General features: G+C 43.8%; 1 protein-coding gene across 1 annotated transcript in view; it reads right to left on the bottom strand.

Annotated features, from left to right (window-relative positions):
- The window catches only part of MAP4K3 (mitogen-activated protein kinase kinase kinase kinase 3), a 1235976-nt gene that overhangs the window by 709906 nt on the left and 510253 nt on the right, over nucleotides 1-15817 (bottom strand). Inside the window, exon 13 of the mRNA XM_073628950.1 lies at nucleotides 448-558. Coding sequence (XP_073485051.1) covers nucleotides 448-558 — 111 coding nt within the window. The remainder of the gene's footprint in view (nucleotides 1-447; nucleotides 559-15817) is intronic.

Below are 15817 nucleotides of genomic sequence, written 5' to 3'. Positions count from 1 at the left end.
TTTCAGCAGAGAGTGGTCTGAAGTCTGCTCTCTGCGGAAAACAGGTCACAGGAGTGCAAAACTAATTGCACTCCTGTGACCCTTAGGAGGAGCCCAGTCAAATGAGCCCAGGCTGGACTTCTCCTTTAAACAAACAGGTATTGATCAGGTAAGTACTATGGATACAAAGTGCACTTTAAGAAAATGTCTTCCTTCACAGAGCTCTCGACCAGCATAAAACATTGCTTTGAAAACTATGAAAAATATCATTGAAAACACAAAACAAAAATAAATAAAGAAGCAATATTTAGAAGATAAAAATATGTTTCAGTACTCTTAATAAGCTAACTACTATAAAAGGTACATGATTCAACGTTTTGTATTTTCTAATACAATTACACAATCCATTGCAAAAAGCATGCAATGTTTGGCAATTTGTTTATTTGTGCGGTGTGAAACTATTCTTACCTCTGGATCATCATCATCAAAGTCATGGTAACTAGAATGGTCTGGATTATTCACTTTATCCAGCAATTCAATAGCAAGTGTGCGGTTTAATGGCTGTGTAACAAACGGATGCTATAAAGGAGAGAAGAAAAAAGTGTTATGTGGGAGAGGAACCATTAATACCTATATGCAACAATTTAACTTGTTTTTAAGTGTGCCTGTATACACACATGCACACACAAACACATCAAATTCTAAGCTGAGAAAATGTAGCATTTTAAGAAAAAAAAAATTAAAACATTTCTAAATTGACGACAGCAACATGTCTCAAAATTTTTTAGACATTTACCATGGTGTAGCATTACCTCATCTTTTAACAAACTTACCTGAAAACAACGTTATCTGGATAACCCCCCCCCCCCCCCGGCTCCACCCTGACTCCACCTCCTTTGCCATGCCCATGTATATCCCACCTTTTTGATGAAGTGCCCATCAAATGCAGCCCACCAGTGCCCATCAAATGCAGCCTCACCAACGCCCATTAAATGCAACCTGACCAGCACCCATCAAATGCAGCCTCACCAGCACCCATCAAATGCAGCCTCACCAGCGCCCATCAATGCAGCCTACCGGTTCCCATCAATGAATGTTTGCTTTGCTTCCATTCATTCAGGAGTTGGGACACAGACACAGTCCTCCTGCTTGCTGATGCAGAGATGTAGTTGCTTGCTGCAGAGAGAAGAGAGTAGGAACACCAGTGGCTGGGCACCCTAGGCAGCAGTGCGCCCTAGGCAGCTGCCTAATTTGCCTAGTGGTAGCACTGGCCCTGTATACAGTATCTTTCAGCATTGATGGTGCCTTTCCAGATGTGCAAGCTGTCCATTCCATATACCCTAATGCACCCCCCTGCCATCAGAGTTGCAAGATGCTGATATTAAGATGGAATGTCCCTTTCCTCTTTAGGCCTCATTCACACCATACATGCAGAAAAACTGCTAAAAAAAGTGCAGATTTCACTAGCAGAGACATGAGTTTACATCAGCTTTTATGCGTGTTTCAGTGAGTTTTATACACAATGCACAGAAAAAAATCTGCACGTGATACTTGTGTTGTGGTGTGAACAGGGAACAAAGAGAACAATTGTTTTCTTTGCGTCCTTGCAGAATGCATGCAGAAAAAGCTCACCTTTCTACACATGGTGTGAACAAGGCCTTAGTCCAGAGGATGCGGAACCATGAAAAATTTAGAATTTCAATTAGTCTAACCACAGAGCAAAGTTTCCACTTTGCAACAGACCATTTTAAAATGAGCTTTCGCCCAGAGAAGAAAGTTGCATTCTTGATCATGCTCAGATATGGCTTCTTGCATGATTCAGCGTTAACTTGCATTTTTGGATGGCACGGTGTTCACAGACAGTGATTATTGGAAGTATTCCTGAGCCCATGCAGTGATGGCCATCAGAGAATCATGCCTGATTTTAATGCAGTGCTATCTGTGGCCTGAAGATCGCGGGCATCCAATATTGCATTTCAGCCTTGTCCCTTGCGCACAGAGATTTCCCCAGATTCCAGAAGATATTATGTACTGTAGATGACGATATAAAGTCATTGCAATTTAACACAGAGGAACAATATTCTGATACTGTCTGACAATTTTTAGGCGCAACTTTTCACAGATTGGTGAATCTCTGCCCATCTTTACTTCTGAGACACTCTGATTCTCAAAGTTGCCATTTCTATACCCAATCATGTTACTGACCTGATGCCAATTAACCCAATTAGTTGCAAAACGTTCTTCCAGATTCCTAAGATTCTGGTTTGCATGAAAAAAGTGTAAGGGTAAAAGCAGTAAACACTTAACTCTTCTGCTGCCTACACTGCTCTAAACAAGAGGAATTTTCTTCTGTACAGGAATGTCGATATCTTGTGTCCCTCGCTGTGCTCAGTTGATTCTCCCAATGACCTCCACAAGACTGATGTAATTGAAGTGGGTGGGAAAAGAGGAGGGGGTGGGTTCTGCAGTCTTAAACAGTCCTAGGATAACAATGCCACTACTTCATAAATACAGTACTTACATGCATTAGAGACTGAAAATGAGGCGGTAAAGCACATGCACTGAGGACTGAGTGCTCATGGGTTAATGAACACTAGCTGGGCATTGAGTGGTTAATGCACAATTGCTGAGGACTAGGCGCTAAGGGGTTAATGCACAATAGTTGGATGCTGATGGGAAAATCACATAAAAGTTGCGGTTTGGGCGCTGATGAGTTAATGCTCAAAAGCTGGGGACTGGTCATTGAGGAATAAACTCACAATAGCGGGGACAGACCAATAAGCGGTTAACACACAAAACTTAGGTAACAAGCACTGAGGGGTCAACACACACATGTTGAAGACTGAACACATGTACAGTGCTGTACATGTACAGGTTCTTAAAGTTTAAAGAATAAGTTCACTTTATGCAACATGTTACAAATGTATTACCCCACCCACCCCCCAATCCCTCATTTTGGCAGTGAGTGGGGGACTCTGGACTGATGAGTCAAAATTTGAAATATCTGGCTGTAGCATGAGGCAGTTTGTTTGCTAAAGGGCTTAAGAATAGTACAATAATGAGTGTCTGCAGGCAACAGTGAAGCATGGTGGAAGTCCCTTGCAAGTTTGGGCCTGCATTTCTACAAACTGAGTTAGAGATTTGGTCAGGATCAATGGTGTCCTCAATACTGAGAAATACAGACAGATACCCATCCATCATGCCATGCCATCAGGGAGGCGTATGACTGGCCCCAAATGTATTCCGTAGCAGGACAACGACCCTAAACATACAGCCAATGTCAACAACTATCTTCAGCGTAATCAAAAATAAGGAGTTCTGGAAGTGATGATTTGGCCTCCACAGAGCCCTAATCTCAACACCATCTCTGATGTCTGGGATTACATGATGAGACGAATGATTTGAGGTAGCCTACATCCACAGCAGATCTGTTTTTATTCCTCCAAGATGTTTAGAACAACCTACCTGCCGAGTTCCTTAAAAAACTGTGTGCAAGTGTAGCTTAAAAAAAATTATGCTGTTTTGAAGATTTTGGATTCCTCTTCCGTTTATTTACTTAACATTTTGGTAGTGATTAAAATAAATGTTTGTTTTTACACCTGCCTAAAACTTTTGCACAGTCCTGTATATGCGCTAAATTGGATGCTGGGGATTAAAAGGGGGGGGGGCGTACAATGATCAGCTTTTATTCATTTAGTTATAACCTTTATCCAAAAAAAGAAAAGTAAATATTTCTGTAACTACATAGTTGAAGTTAGGTCTTAAATTGTTGTCAGCAAACACTACCCTCCTCCAGACAGTGCTGCTGCCCAAGGTCTCCAATGCTCTTCCCAGTACACACGGACCGAATGTCAGGAGACATCAGCCGGTTCAATTAAAACCGTATGAAATTCGGCCCGTGTGTATGTCAGCCAGTCCTACAGAAGCCTGTCATTTATTTGGCCGGCTTCTGTCAGACGAGCATGCTGGAAAACCAGCAGCCGACTGGCTCCTGACGGCCAATGGCTGAGAGCGCTGACCAGAGCATTCTGGCAAGGGGGTTGTCCCCGTCAGAACACAATAGCGGGGGAGACCGATGTACTAACATTGGGCTGTTAGTACAGCGTCTCTGACCAGAGCTGTTCTTTTTCGTTCAACCCGGTGGGCTGGGTTGAACGAAAAAAAATGATTAGTGTGTACCAGGCTTGAGGCAGCAGTGTGTTACTAGCGGTATTACCAGATAAAAATAAAGGGTAAAAAAATAAAAAACTGAAAATTAATGCAGCCACCATGTATAAGAACTGTGTTTCTCAAACTACTCTTGAATTCATCAGACCAGGCCACCTTCTTGCATTGCTCCGTGGTCCAGTTCTGATGTTCAAGTGCCCATTGTAGGCACCTTTGGCTATGGACAGGGATCAGCATGGGCACCCTGACCCCCTCATACACAACAAGCTGTGATGCACTTTAATTCTTAATGGCGCCCCAAATGCAGTGCGATTGTGCCACGGTTGCAGGCGACAAAACGCACAAAAATGGAAGCAAAAAAAAAAAATCAGCAACGAAAAACGCATCTGGGTCAGTGCCAACATTTTTGGAGTGGAGAGAGGCCCATTCAAAATGAATGGTGCTGCTCCAAAAGCACACCTCAAAGAAACGCTGCTCAAATACGCAGCACAAAAACGTGATGTGGGAGCATTGCTAGATGTTGCTCAGATGTAGACGAGGCCTAAACAGAAAAGCATCCCAGACTGCAGCCAACCACAGAGCCTGATTGCAGCCAGCCAGAAGAGAGCGGGGCATTGCAGTCTCAATTACAGCGGGGACGGAAAGTATTCAGACCCCCTTAAATTGTTCACTCTTTGTTATATTGCAGCCATTTGCTAAAATCATTTAAGTTCATTTTTTTTCCTCATTAATGTACACACAGCACCCCATATTGACAGAAAAACACAGAATTGTTGACATTTTTGCAGATTTATTAAAAAAGAAAAACTGAAATATCACATGGTCCTAAGTATTCAGACCCTTTGCTGTGACACTCATATATTTAACTCAGGTGCTGTCCATTTCTTCTGATCATCCTTGAGATGGTTCTACACCTTCATTTGAGTCCAGCTGTGTTTGATTATACTGATTGGACTTGATTAGGAAAGCCACACACACCTGTCTATATAAGACCTTACAGTTCACAGTGCATGTCAGAGCAAATGAGAATCATGAGGTCAAAGGAACTGCATGAAGAGCTCAGAGACAGAATTGTGGCAAGGCACAGATCTGGCCAAGGTTACAAAAAATTTTCTGCTGACCCCGACAACCAACGGCCAGGGTTGTCGGGAAGAGGCTCTTGTCCTCATCAACATGGGGTTGGGGGCCGGGCTGCGTGTTCGGATAAGGGTCTGGTATGGATTTTGGGGGGACCCCAAAATCCGTTTTTTTCCGTTTTTTTCAGCGTAGGGGGTTCCCCTTAAAATCCATACCAGACCCAAGGGCCTGTTATGCTCTCAGAGGGGGAACCCATGCCGTTTTTTTATTTAAAATTTGGCGTGGTGTTCCCTCTCAAGATCATCAGAGCACAAGTCGCATGCCAACGTCGGATCATGCAAGATGGCGATCCGACTTCAATGATAGTCAATGGGCTGAAGTAGGATCAAAGTCAGACCAAAGTAGTACAGGGAGCATTTTCAAAGTCGGACCAACTTGTGTCGGACCAGTTAAGACGGATCCCATAGGGAAACATTGATTTTCACACGTCATGCGACATGAGCTCCCAATGTCGGAGCTTTGGCGTACCAGTGTGAACCCAGCTTGAGACATTTCTACAACTTGATTGGAGTCCACCTGTTGTAAATTCAGTTAACTGAAGATGGGTGAACTAGAGATACTGTTGTACGAGGAGGATTTGGATTTTGTGGGAATTTCAGAGACCTGGTTCAACAGCTCTCATGATTGGCTAACAAACATTCAAGGGTATACCCTTTATCGCAAGGATAGAGAGAGAGTTAAGAAAAGGGGGAGGGGTATGCCTATATATTAAGAATAATGTACAAGTGAATGTGAGAGATGACATCACTAAGGGAGCTAGGGAGGAGGTGAAATCCTTATGGGTAGAGCACCAAAGGGATGAAGCTAAGGGAAAAATAATACTGGGAATATACTATAGGCCCCCTAACCTGAGGGAGGAAGGGGAGACAGATCTCCTATCACAATTTGGATTAGCAGCAAGGATGGGAAGTGTTATCATAATGGGGGATTTTAATTATCCAGACATAGACTGGGCGGAGGGAACCACGCATTCATCTAAGGCTCGCCAGTTCCTAAATGTCTTGCAGGACAATTTTATGGGTGAGATTGTTGAAACACTAACTAGAAATAAAGCGTTACTGGATCTACTGATTACCAACAATACAGACCTGATCACGGATGTGGAAATAGGGAGCAATTTAGGTAACAGCGATCACAGGTCAATTGGCTTCAGTATAAATCACACAAATAAGAAAACAAAGACACTGAATTTCAAAAGAGCCAACTTCCCTAAACTACAAACCTTGCTAGAAGGCATAAATTGGGATAAAATCTAAGGAACAAAGAACACGGAGGAGAGATGGGCTTGCTTTAAGAGCATTTTAAATAAGGGCATTAGCCAATGCATCCCATTGGATAATACATTTAAAAGAGCGAACAAAAGTCCTGCATGGATTCAAAAAAATAAACAAGGTTGAGGGATTATCAGCATTCAGTTTTCATAAAGAATGCAACAAGAAATGTAAGGGTGCAATAAGGATGGCTAAGATAAAACACAAAAGACACATAGCGGAGGAGAGCAAAAAAAAAAATCCCAAGAAATTCTTTAACCGCTTGCGAACTGCCGCACACAGATGTACATCGGCAGAAAGGCACAGGCAGGCAAATGGGCGTAAGGTACATCCCTTTAAGTTTGCCACCTTTCGGATGCGCCCGCCGCGAGAGCGTGCCCGTGGGTCCCAGAAACTCGAAGTTCTCTGTCGGCCTGCGATTGCGGTGTGGAGAGGTAGAATGGGGAAGTGCCTATGTAAACAAGGCATTTCCCCATTCTGCCTTGTGTAATGACAGATCTACTGCTCCCTGTGATCGGGAGCAGTGATCGCTGTCATGTCCGAGGTAGCCCCCCCAGTTAGAATCACTCCCTAGAACACACTTAACCCCTTCATTGCCGCTTAGTGGTTAACGCCTTCCCTGCCAGTGTAATATACATAGTAGTCTGTGCATTTTTTATAGCAGTGATCACTGTATAAATGACAATGGTCCCAAAATAGTGTCAAAAGTGTCCAATGTGTCCGCCATAATGTCGCAGTCACGATAATATTTGCAGATCGCCGCCATTACAAACAAAAAAAAAAGTTAATAGTAAAAATGCCATAAAACTATCCCCTATTTTGTAGATGTTATAACTTTTACGCAAACCAATCAATATATGCTTATTGCGATTTTTTTTTTTACCAAAAATAAGTAGAATACATATCGGTTTAAACTGAGGAAAAAATTAGTTTTTTTTATATATTTTTGGGGGATATTTATTAAAGCAAAAAATATTGCTTTTTTTTTTCAAAATTGTCGCTCTATTTTTGTTTATAGCGCAACAAATAAAAAATGCAGAGGTGATCAAATACCACCGAAAAAAGCTCTATATGTGGGTAAAAAAAAGACATCAATTTTGTTTGGGTACAACGAGTCGCACGACCGCGCAATTGTCAGTTAAAGCGTCGCAGTGCCGAATCACAAAAAATGGCCCGGTCATTCAGCAGCCAAATCTTCCGGGGCTGAAGTGGATAAGTATGTAAACAGTAAAAGAGGGAGGACAGACCATATTGGCCCCATAAAGAATGAGGAAGGACATCTGGTTACAAAGGATGGGGAGATGGCGAAGGTATTGAATTTATTCTTCTTCTCAGTCTTCACGAGGGAATCGAGGGGCTTCAGCAACCAAAACTGCAGTGTTTATCCTCATGACACATCACAGAAAGCACCTCCATAGTTAACAGGGGACAGAATTAAAATTAGACTAGGGAAACTTAACATTAATAAATCACCGGGACCAGATGGCTTGCACCCGAGGGTACTTAGGGAACTCAGTCAAGTAATTGCCAGACCATTGTTCCTAATTTTTCCTGACAGTCTACTGACTGGAATGGTACCAGCTGATTTGAGAAAAACCAATGTAGCACCAATATTTAAAAAGGGCCCAAAATACATCCCTGGGAACTACAGACCAGTTAGCCTAACGTCAAAAATATGTAAACTCTTGGAGAGGATGATAATTTATACAAGATTTTAGTAACTAGAACGGTATCAATAGCAGTAATCAGCATGGATTCATGAAGAATCGTTCTTGCCAAACCAATCTATTAACCTTCTATGAGGAGGTGAGTTGCCATCTAGATAAAGGAAGGCTCGTAGACGTGGTGTATCTGAATTTTGCAAAAGCATTTGATACAGTTCCCCATAAACTTCTACTGTACAAAATAAAGTCAGTTGGCATGGACCATAGGGTGAGTACATTGTTCGAAAACTGGCTACAAGGATGAGTTCAGAGGGTGGTGATAAATGGGGAGTACTCGGAATGGTCAGGGGTGGGTAGTGGGGTCCCCCAGGGTTCTGTGCTGGGACCAATCCTGTTTAATTTGTTCATAAACAACCTGGAGGTTGGGTAAACAGTTCAAACTCTGTATTTGCGGACGATACTAAGCTAAGCAGGGGAATAACTTCTCTGTAGGATGTGGAAACATGGCAAAAAGATCTGAACAAATTATTGGGGTGGGCAACTACATGGCAAATGAGGTTCAATGTAGAAAAATGTAAAATAATGCATTTGGGTGGCAAAAATATGAATGCAATCTATACACTGGGGGCAGAACCTCTGGGGAAATCTAGGATGGAAAAGGACCTGGGGGTCCTAGTAGATGATAGGCTCAGCAATGGCATGCAATGCCAAGCTGCTGCTAACAAAGCAAACAGAATATTGGCATGCATTAAAAAGGGGATTAATTCCAGAGATAAAGAGGTACTTGATTCAACTGTGGTGACCCGCATGTCAACAGTGTCTGTTTTAAATCCTGAATTTTTGTTTTTGAGAGGGTACTTACAATTGAGGCTGCCATATCAGTGATGTCATGCTTGGAGGGGAGGAGGTAGAGTAGGTCTCACAGCACTCCATTTGCAGGGTGTTCAGTGGTGGTGGGGGCTGAAGAGCCGAGAGAGTCAGCCCTGGGCAGCTGTGGCGACAAGATCAGGGAGACCATGTGGTTGCAGGGCTGTGGTGAAAGCCAGCTGGGATTTCCCCTGCTTCTTGATAGCGACGGGTCCCGCTGAAGCGGCATCTTATTGGATCCCGAGGGCTGAGGTGAGTGAGGCAGAGTTGTCAGGGAAAAAGGAATATATATTCGATCCCTGGTGTTCCTGGTGTGTCTCTAGAGAATTACCCACCGGTGGCATTTGGCAGAGCAGCGTTATGCCCCATACACACGATCGGACATTGATCTGACATTCCAACAACAAAATCCTAGCATTTTTTCCGACGGATGTTGGCTCAAACTTGTTTAGTGTACACACGGTCGCACAAAGTTGTCGGAATTTCCGATCGCCAACAACGCGGTGATGTCAAGCACGTACGACGAGACTAGAAAAGGCCAGTTCAGAACCAAGCGTGGCACCCTTTGGGCTCCTTTTGCTAATCTCGTGTTAGTAAAAGTTTGGTGAGAGACAATTCGCGCTTTTTCAGACTCGTGGCTTTCAGATCGTTTTCTGCGGTTCAGTTTGTGCTTGTGGGTTTGTATCTACTCTTCAGTGCGTGCAAGCAAGTTCTGCGTGACTTTAATTAGTCATTGTGTTCTTGTTCGTTCGTTACTGTTTTTCAGGTCGCTCTTCACAGGCCTTGCTGTTCTTCAGTGCGTTCTGTTACTTCGTTCTGAGCAGCCGACCGTTTTCTAGCCATGTTTCCTATACGTACTCCTCGTAGAGTTCGTGCTGTGCGGGGGCTTGGTGTTGGGGTCCTGACCTTGACACAAGTCCAGTCCATGAACAGGGTGGGGAGGAGTTCATGGACCAAGAATTGGTTGCTTCAGCGTGACCAGTTCTCTCATATGCCTTTGCTCCGTGAGATCCGTGAGAATAATCCTGATGATTTCAGGAACTTTCTCAGGATGACGGACCCCGTGTTTCACCGTTTGTTGGCTTCGCTGACCCCCTATATCAGCAGGCAGGATACCTGCATGAGGCAAGCCATCACTCCGGAGCAAAGGTTGGTCGCTACCCTGCGGTACTTGGCAACAGGGAGAAGCCTGCAGGACTTGAAGTTCTCAATAGGCATCTCCCCCCAGGCTCTGGGGATCATTATCCCGGAGACCTGTTCTGCCATCATCCAGGTCCTGCAGAAGAAGTATATTAAGGTAAGATTTTTATCCTTTAATATCACATTTTATTGTATTGAATGTTTGCTAATATCTTGTATTTCTTTCCTCATTCCCTAATTACCATGATTGGAATATGCTGTGAATGTCCCCTTTCTCCTCATGCATGCTGGATTTTTATGTAATCTTTTTTTTTTTTGTCCTTCATACATATTTGCCTTCACTAACCTCCCCAGCATGGTCTCTCCTGGCCCTATATTCACCTCATGTAGTCACTTAAAACAATGTATTTTATCAGCTCCATAGTAGTGCTTTACCCCAAACACCCCCTAAAATTTTTAGAAATGTGATTTGTGCTTTAAATTCAAGCAGAGTGGCAGAGGCTTTGTTTTTTAGTGTCCCCAAATCATGTTTTATTAACCCTCCCTCCCCCCAACTGCTAAGTCAGCTGATCCCAATTCTCTATCTATCCTTAATCATCTGCTGACTTTGCCAAACCCATACACACTATACCCACCTCTTTACTGGTCAGATTTATGGATGAATTCCCCAAAGCATGTAGTAGGGCCTGCCTGTATACTTTCAAATGGTACTGTTTTAAGTTTTTCTATCCTATTATTATCTTGATAGGTAATAGCAGAATGTCAAAATGTGCTCTAATGTGTACAATGTGTATTTATATCTTTGTATTATGACACTTCTTACCTGTCCAGTGGGCTGCCAATAGTGTAACTAAGGAGGGGCTGTTCCAAGTAATACCCTGTATTTAGGCATTCATCTCTCAATGAAGTGAAAAGGGTTACCTGTCCAATACCCCCCCCCCCATAATGTTAGAAATGGCCCATGAGAGGGGGTGAGAGGGGGAATATGATAGGTGTACCTTATACTTTGGTGTTGTAAAATTCCCCTTAATAAATGTGATCTGGATGTTGGCCAAGAATGTTTGTGTCTAATCTGCTTTCCATGGTTATGTGCAAAAATAATAATGTTTTTTTTTTTCCCTCAACAGTCCTTCCACGCCACAGGAATGGCAGACTGTGGCCTCCCACTTTGCCCAGCGGTGGGACTTTCCTAACTGCGGAGGGGCAAATGATGGGAAACACGTCCACTTCGTCCCACCACCCAACTCGGGGTCATACTATTATAATTACAAGGGGTTCAATAGTATTGTGATGTTGGCGGTGGTGTCGGCTACTTATGAGTTCCTGTATGTGGACGTGGGGAAGAATGGCCGGATGTCCGATGGTGGAGTCATCGCCCAGAGTTTTACAGGCGGCTCCAGAATGGCAGCTTGGACTTGCCACCTCCAGAAGACAATGTGGAAGGACTCCCATTCGTCTTTGTTGCGGATGAAGCCTTTGCGCTGGGGGACCATCTTATGCGGCCATTCCCGATGAGGACCCTCACCCCGGAACAGAGGGTTTTTAATTGCCCGTGATGTCCAGGTAAGATACCTTGAGTTCTTTGCAGGTAGGGGGGCCATCAATATGCCAATTTGTGAAGCCTTGATCAAATAAAATAAAAAAAAACAAATCTTTGGTGACATTTCCGGCTTGTGTTTGTTTTAGCTGACCCTGACAAAAATGTGGGGAGTCCTGAAAATGGCGTGATTGTGCAACCTTATACAAAGCACTGTTGGGTGTTATTTACTAAAGGCAAAGACACTTTGCACTACAAGTGCACTTGCAACTGCACTTGTAGTGCAAAGAGGATTTGCCCTTAGGAAATAACCCCCATTTTCCCAGAAAACACCAATTACATCACCACCAAAGTATTGTAGCGTTGAGACAATAATCCACACATTCTTGATGAACAATCTTTTTAATACCTGCACAATCACAGGTGCATTTAGAAAAGGTTTTTAAAACAAACCAACATGTTTGTTGTATAACAATTTTTGGGGTGGCATTATCACAAATAGAAATGTCCATTTAAGATAAAACAGGCATGTGTAAAACCAACAAGAAAGACACAAATCTGGAACTTACAAAGTTCACATTTGGTAGAACTTGAAGGCAATATCATACATGAGTATTTAAGAACTGTGTTTGATATTGCATTCAGATGGGGTGAAGTCACCCCAGAAAAAGCCAAATTTGGAAGATGCACACAAATTTGCCAATGTCAACATGTGCTAGCTGCCATCACGGGGGATCAAGGGACGTGTTTTGGGGGAGAAACCCCTTCCTCTCAGCTACTTTATTATTGAGGTAGGGGATTGCACCCCCAAAACGCGTCCATTGATCTTCCGTGATGACAGATAGCACATGTTGGCACACTGTGTGCATCCTCCAAATTTAGCTTTTCGAAAAATCGCTAAAACATTTTAAAATTTGTAGAACACAAAAGAAGAAAGTGATTTTGAGGGGTTTTAAACTCGCCCCAAAACATCAATGATGTTCTTATTTTTTTGGATAACATCATTGATGTTTTTCTTGAGATTTTCCAAAGCTAAATTACACCCCATGATCTCCCCAAACAGGATCTGGGCACTTTCTGATGTGAAAGGATCTGGATCCACAACATCACGATCACCTAAAAAGAGAGCAAAACAAAACAGTTATGAAAAATATGCCAGCATCCATCTCTTACCTAAGCCTGTGGTCGCAGACACTCACCTGTTGTGGTGACTAGTTCCACCACGTCTTCTTCCTCCTCCTGCTCTTCTTGGGTTGGGTGTATTTCCCCTTCTTCCAGAGGGGGAGGGGGGGGGGGGGGGGCTCTGGTCTCCTCGGATGAGTGGTTTCCTCCGAGTCTTTTCTCCCCTATGTAAAACAAAAATGCTATACTTAGCACACAGATATTAGATGGCAGAACTATAAAGATGAAACATTGCTTGGAAGTGGGGTACAATTGTCAATTTTAGCAGAGTTCCAAGATGTAGCATTTTCAGTGTCCTTTGTCAAGCAGCAATACTTTACCTGTTTTGTACAAGCTTCACAGATGGAGACCCCCCTATAGTATACACTGGAGCACCTGTGTGGGTCACCTAAGAAAAATGGGGTTCTTGTGTCCCACACTAGTGCTCCAGTGTCCAGATGTGAAAACAGCTGCTGAGTGTCCTCTCCTTACACAGAATCCAGTTTGCATTTCATTCTAGTAACAAAGCCATCTACACAACCAAATTAGTTTTATACAAGTAGGGCGTAAAAAATGTGGCCAAATGCATATGGCCAAAACAATGGTGTTTTATAGGCCGAAAGAAAAATGTTTGATACGAACGAATAATGTGCCCATGAACATGAAAGTTGCCATTTTAAAATGTACACTTAAGAAAAGCACATGGAGCAGCACGAACGTAATAAACATAAAGAATAGGAACACAGCACAACTACTTACTTTTTTGCAGCACTCTCCGGATCTTTCTGTACTGCTCATGTTCTCATAATTTGCGGTACGACCACCGCTTCCTGAGCTGATCTTTCGATCGTCGTACCCCGAAATTCCGGTGCAGACTCTTGACCACTTTCGCCATGATCTTGGCCTTTCTGACATTGGGGTTGGGGTAAGGTCCATACTTTCCATCATAGTCGGCCTTCTTCAGGATGTCCACCATCTCCAACATCTCCCCAAAGGACATATTTGAGGCCTTAAATCTCCTTCTGGATCGGGACGTGTCTGGATCCGGGCTTTCCTCCTCCTCGTTCCTGTAATTAGCACGCACCTGCTGTGTCTCCGCCATGGGCTCTTCTCCCACTGCGCAGAACGAAAAAGGGCGGGGAATAGACTAGAAAGAATGTCAGGGGCGGACGGAGTTACACGCATGCGCAGTGTGTATAAAGCGTAACACGCGTGTGTATTACGTACGATCTGTGAGCGGAGGAAGGAGCATTGGAGGCGCCGATCGTAAGAACGAAGGTAAGAGACATACTTGTGCCTAGACTGCTTCTAGATTGAGGCCTATATTGTAACAAGATTAGGAGAGTTTTGCCTGACATTAGGGTTTGTCTTGTGTTGTGTCTTGCAGTGAAAATGGATATCTTGAATGATACAGACTTCATGGCAATATTCATTGACATGTTCAGGGAGCTGCCTTGTCTGTGGGAGATAACCCACCAACATTATAAGAACCAAGCAAAGAGGAAGGCAGCGCTGGATCAATTGTTGGAGATTGTGAAGCAGGTGATCCCCACGGCAGACATCACATATTTGAAGATCCTAATTGGTGGCCTGAGGAGTACATATGTAAGGGAGCGCCAGAAAGTCCAGGATTCGCAGAGATCCGGAGCAGCAGATGACATCTATGTCCCCAGGGTGTGGTACTATGACAGGCTGCATTTTCTGGCAGGCCAGACTGAACCCAGGTCATCACTCTCCAGTCTTCCTTACACGCTTCCTTCCCCCCCGGCTGAGGCTTCTGATGCCCAACCTGGGCCTTCCAGGCAGCAACATGTAGAGGAGCCTGGATTGAGCCAGGTATAGCATTCCTCTAAATATTTCTGCTTGTCCAATCAATGATGTTAACTAGATGTTAGTTTGGAGTACTAATTTATGATTGTGATTGATGATGCAAAACATTACAACCATGTCCCTTTTTCATACACAGGGAAGTCGCAGCCAGGAGGTGGCCGGGCCGAGCAGGCTGCCTGATATGCAGGTCCCTCCCCTACACCTGAAAAGAGAAAGTGGCAGGAAGAGGAGTACCCTAGAGGAGGCTGCCATAGGCCTCTTTTGGAAGGCTACAGAGGCCCTGGGAGCACCACACACCATGGAGGAGGACTTCGCTGCCATCATTGCCTGTAAAATGCAGCGGATGAAGGAGGGCCAACAACTCATGTGTGAGTCCTTAATGTTGGAGGCTCTCAATAAGGGGTTGAGGGCCCAAATAACATCTGATACCCACCTTTGTGACCTCACATATGGTCCTCCTCCTCCTTCTCCTCCAGGTCCTACTAGTCCTCCTGCTCCTCCAGGTCCTACTCCTCCTCCTGTCACATCTCCAACAGCAGAGCCACAGGCAGGAAGGAAGCGTGGAAGGAAGACCAGAAAGTGAGGACCCTGGATCCAGTCTGGTCTGGCAAAAGATGCAGCCTCTTGTGGTACCACAGCCTGGGGACACAGATGTCATCTGCTGCTTTCCGGATCTCTGGGACTTCTGGACCAGACTGAACTTCCTTACATATGGACTCCTCAGGCCACCAATTTTGATGTTCAAGAATTGATGTCTGCCCTGGGGGTCAAAGGCTTCGCTAATTTCAACTGTTTATCCAGCATTGCCTCCCTCTTTGTTTGGTTCTGAGCCCTTAATAAAGGAATTTTGGTTTCAATTATACTCTCCTATGTGTGTTTTCCTTCTAAAAGGACAGTTTGTTTGTGAGGATTCAGGTACATTTCAAAAATACAATGTGAAATTAACAAGGGACACCAACACCAAACAATCTTCTTGAGATTAAATAATAAAAGATATCAATGGTGTTGTGGTAACTTGACACACAAAACACACAAAAATATTCTGGAGTAAAACTAAAAATAAA

This window comes from Aquarana catesbeiana, linkage group LG04, assembly GCF_042186555.1.
Source record: "Aquarana catesbeiana isolate 2022-GZ linkage group LG04, ASM4218655v1, whole genome shotgun sequence".
Taxonomy (NCBI): domain Eukaryota; kingdom Metazoa; phylum Chordata; class Amphibia; order Anura; family Ranidae; genus Aquarana; species Aquarana catesbeiana.
The sequence above is the reverse complement of the archived record's forward strand: the minus strand, read 5'-3'. Positions and strand labels throughout refer to the sequence as shown.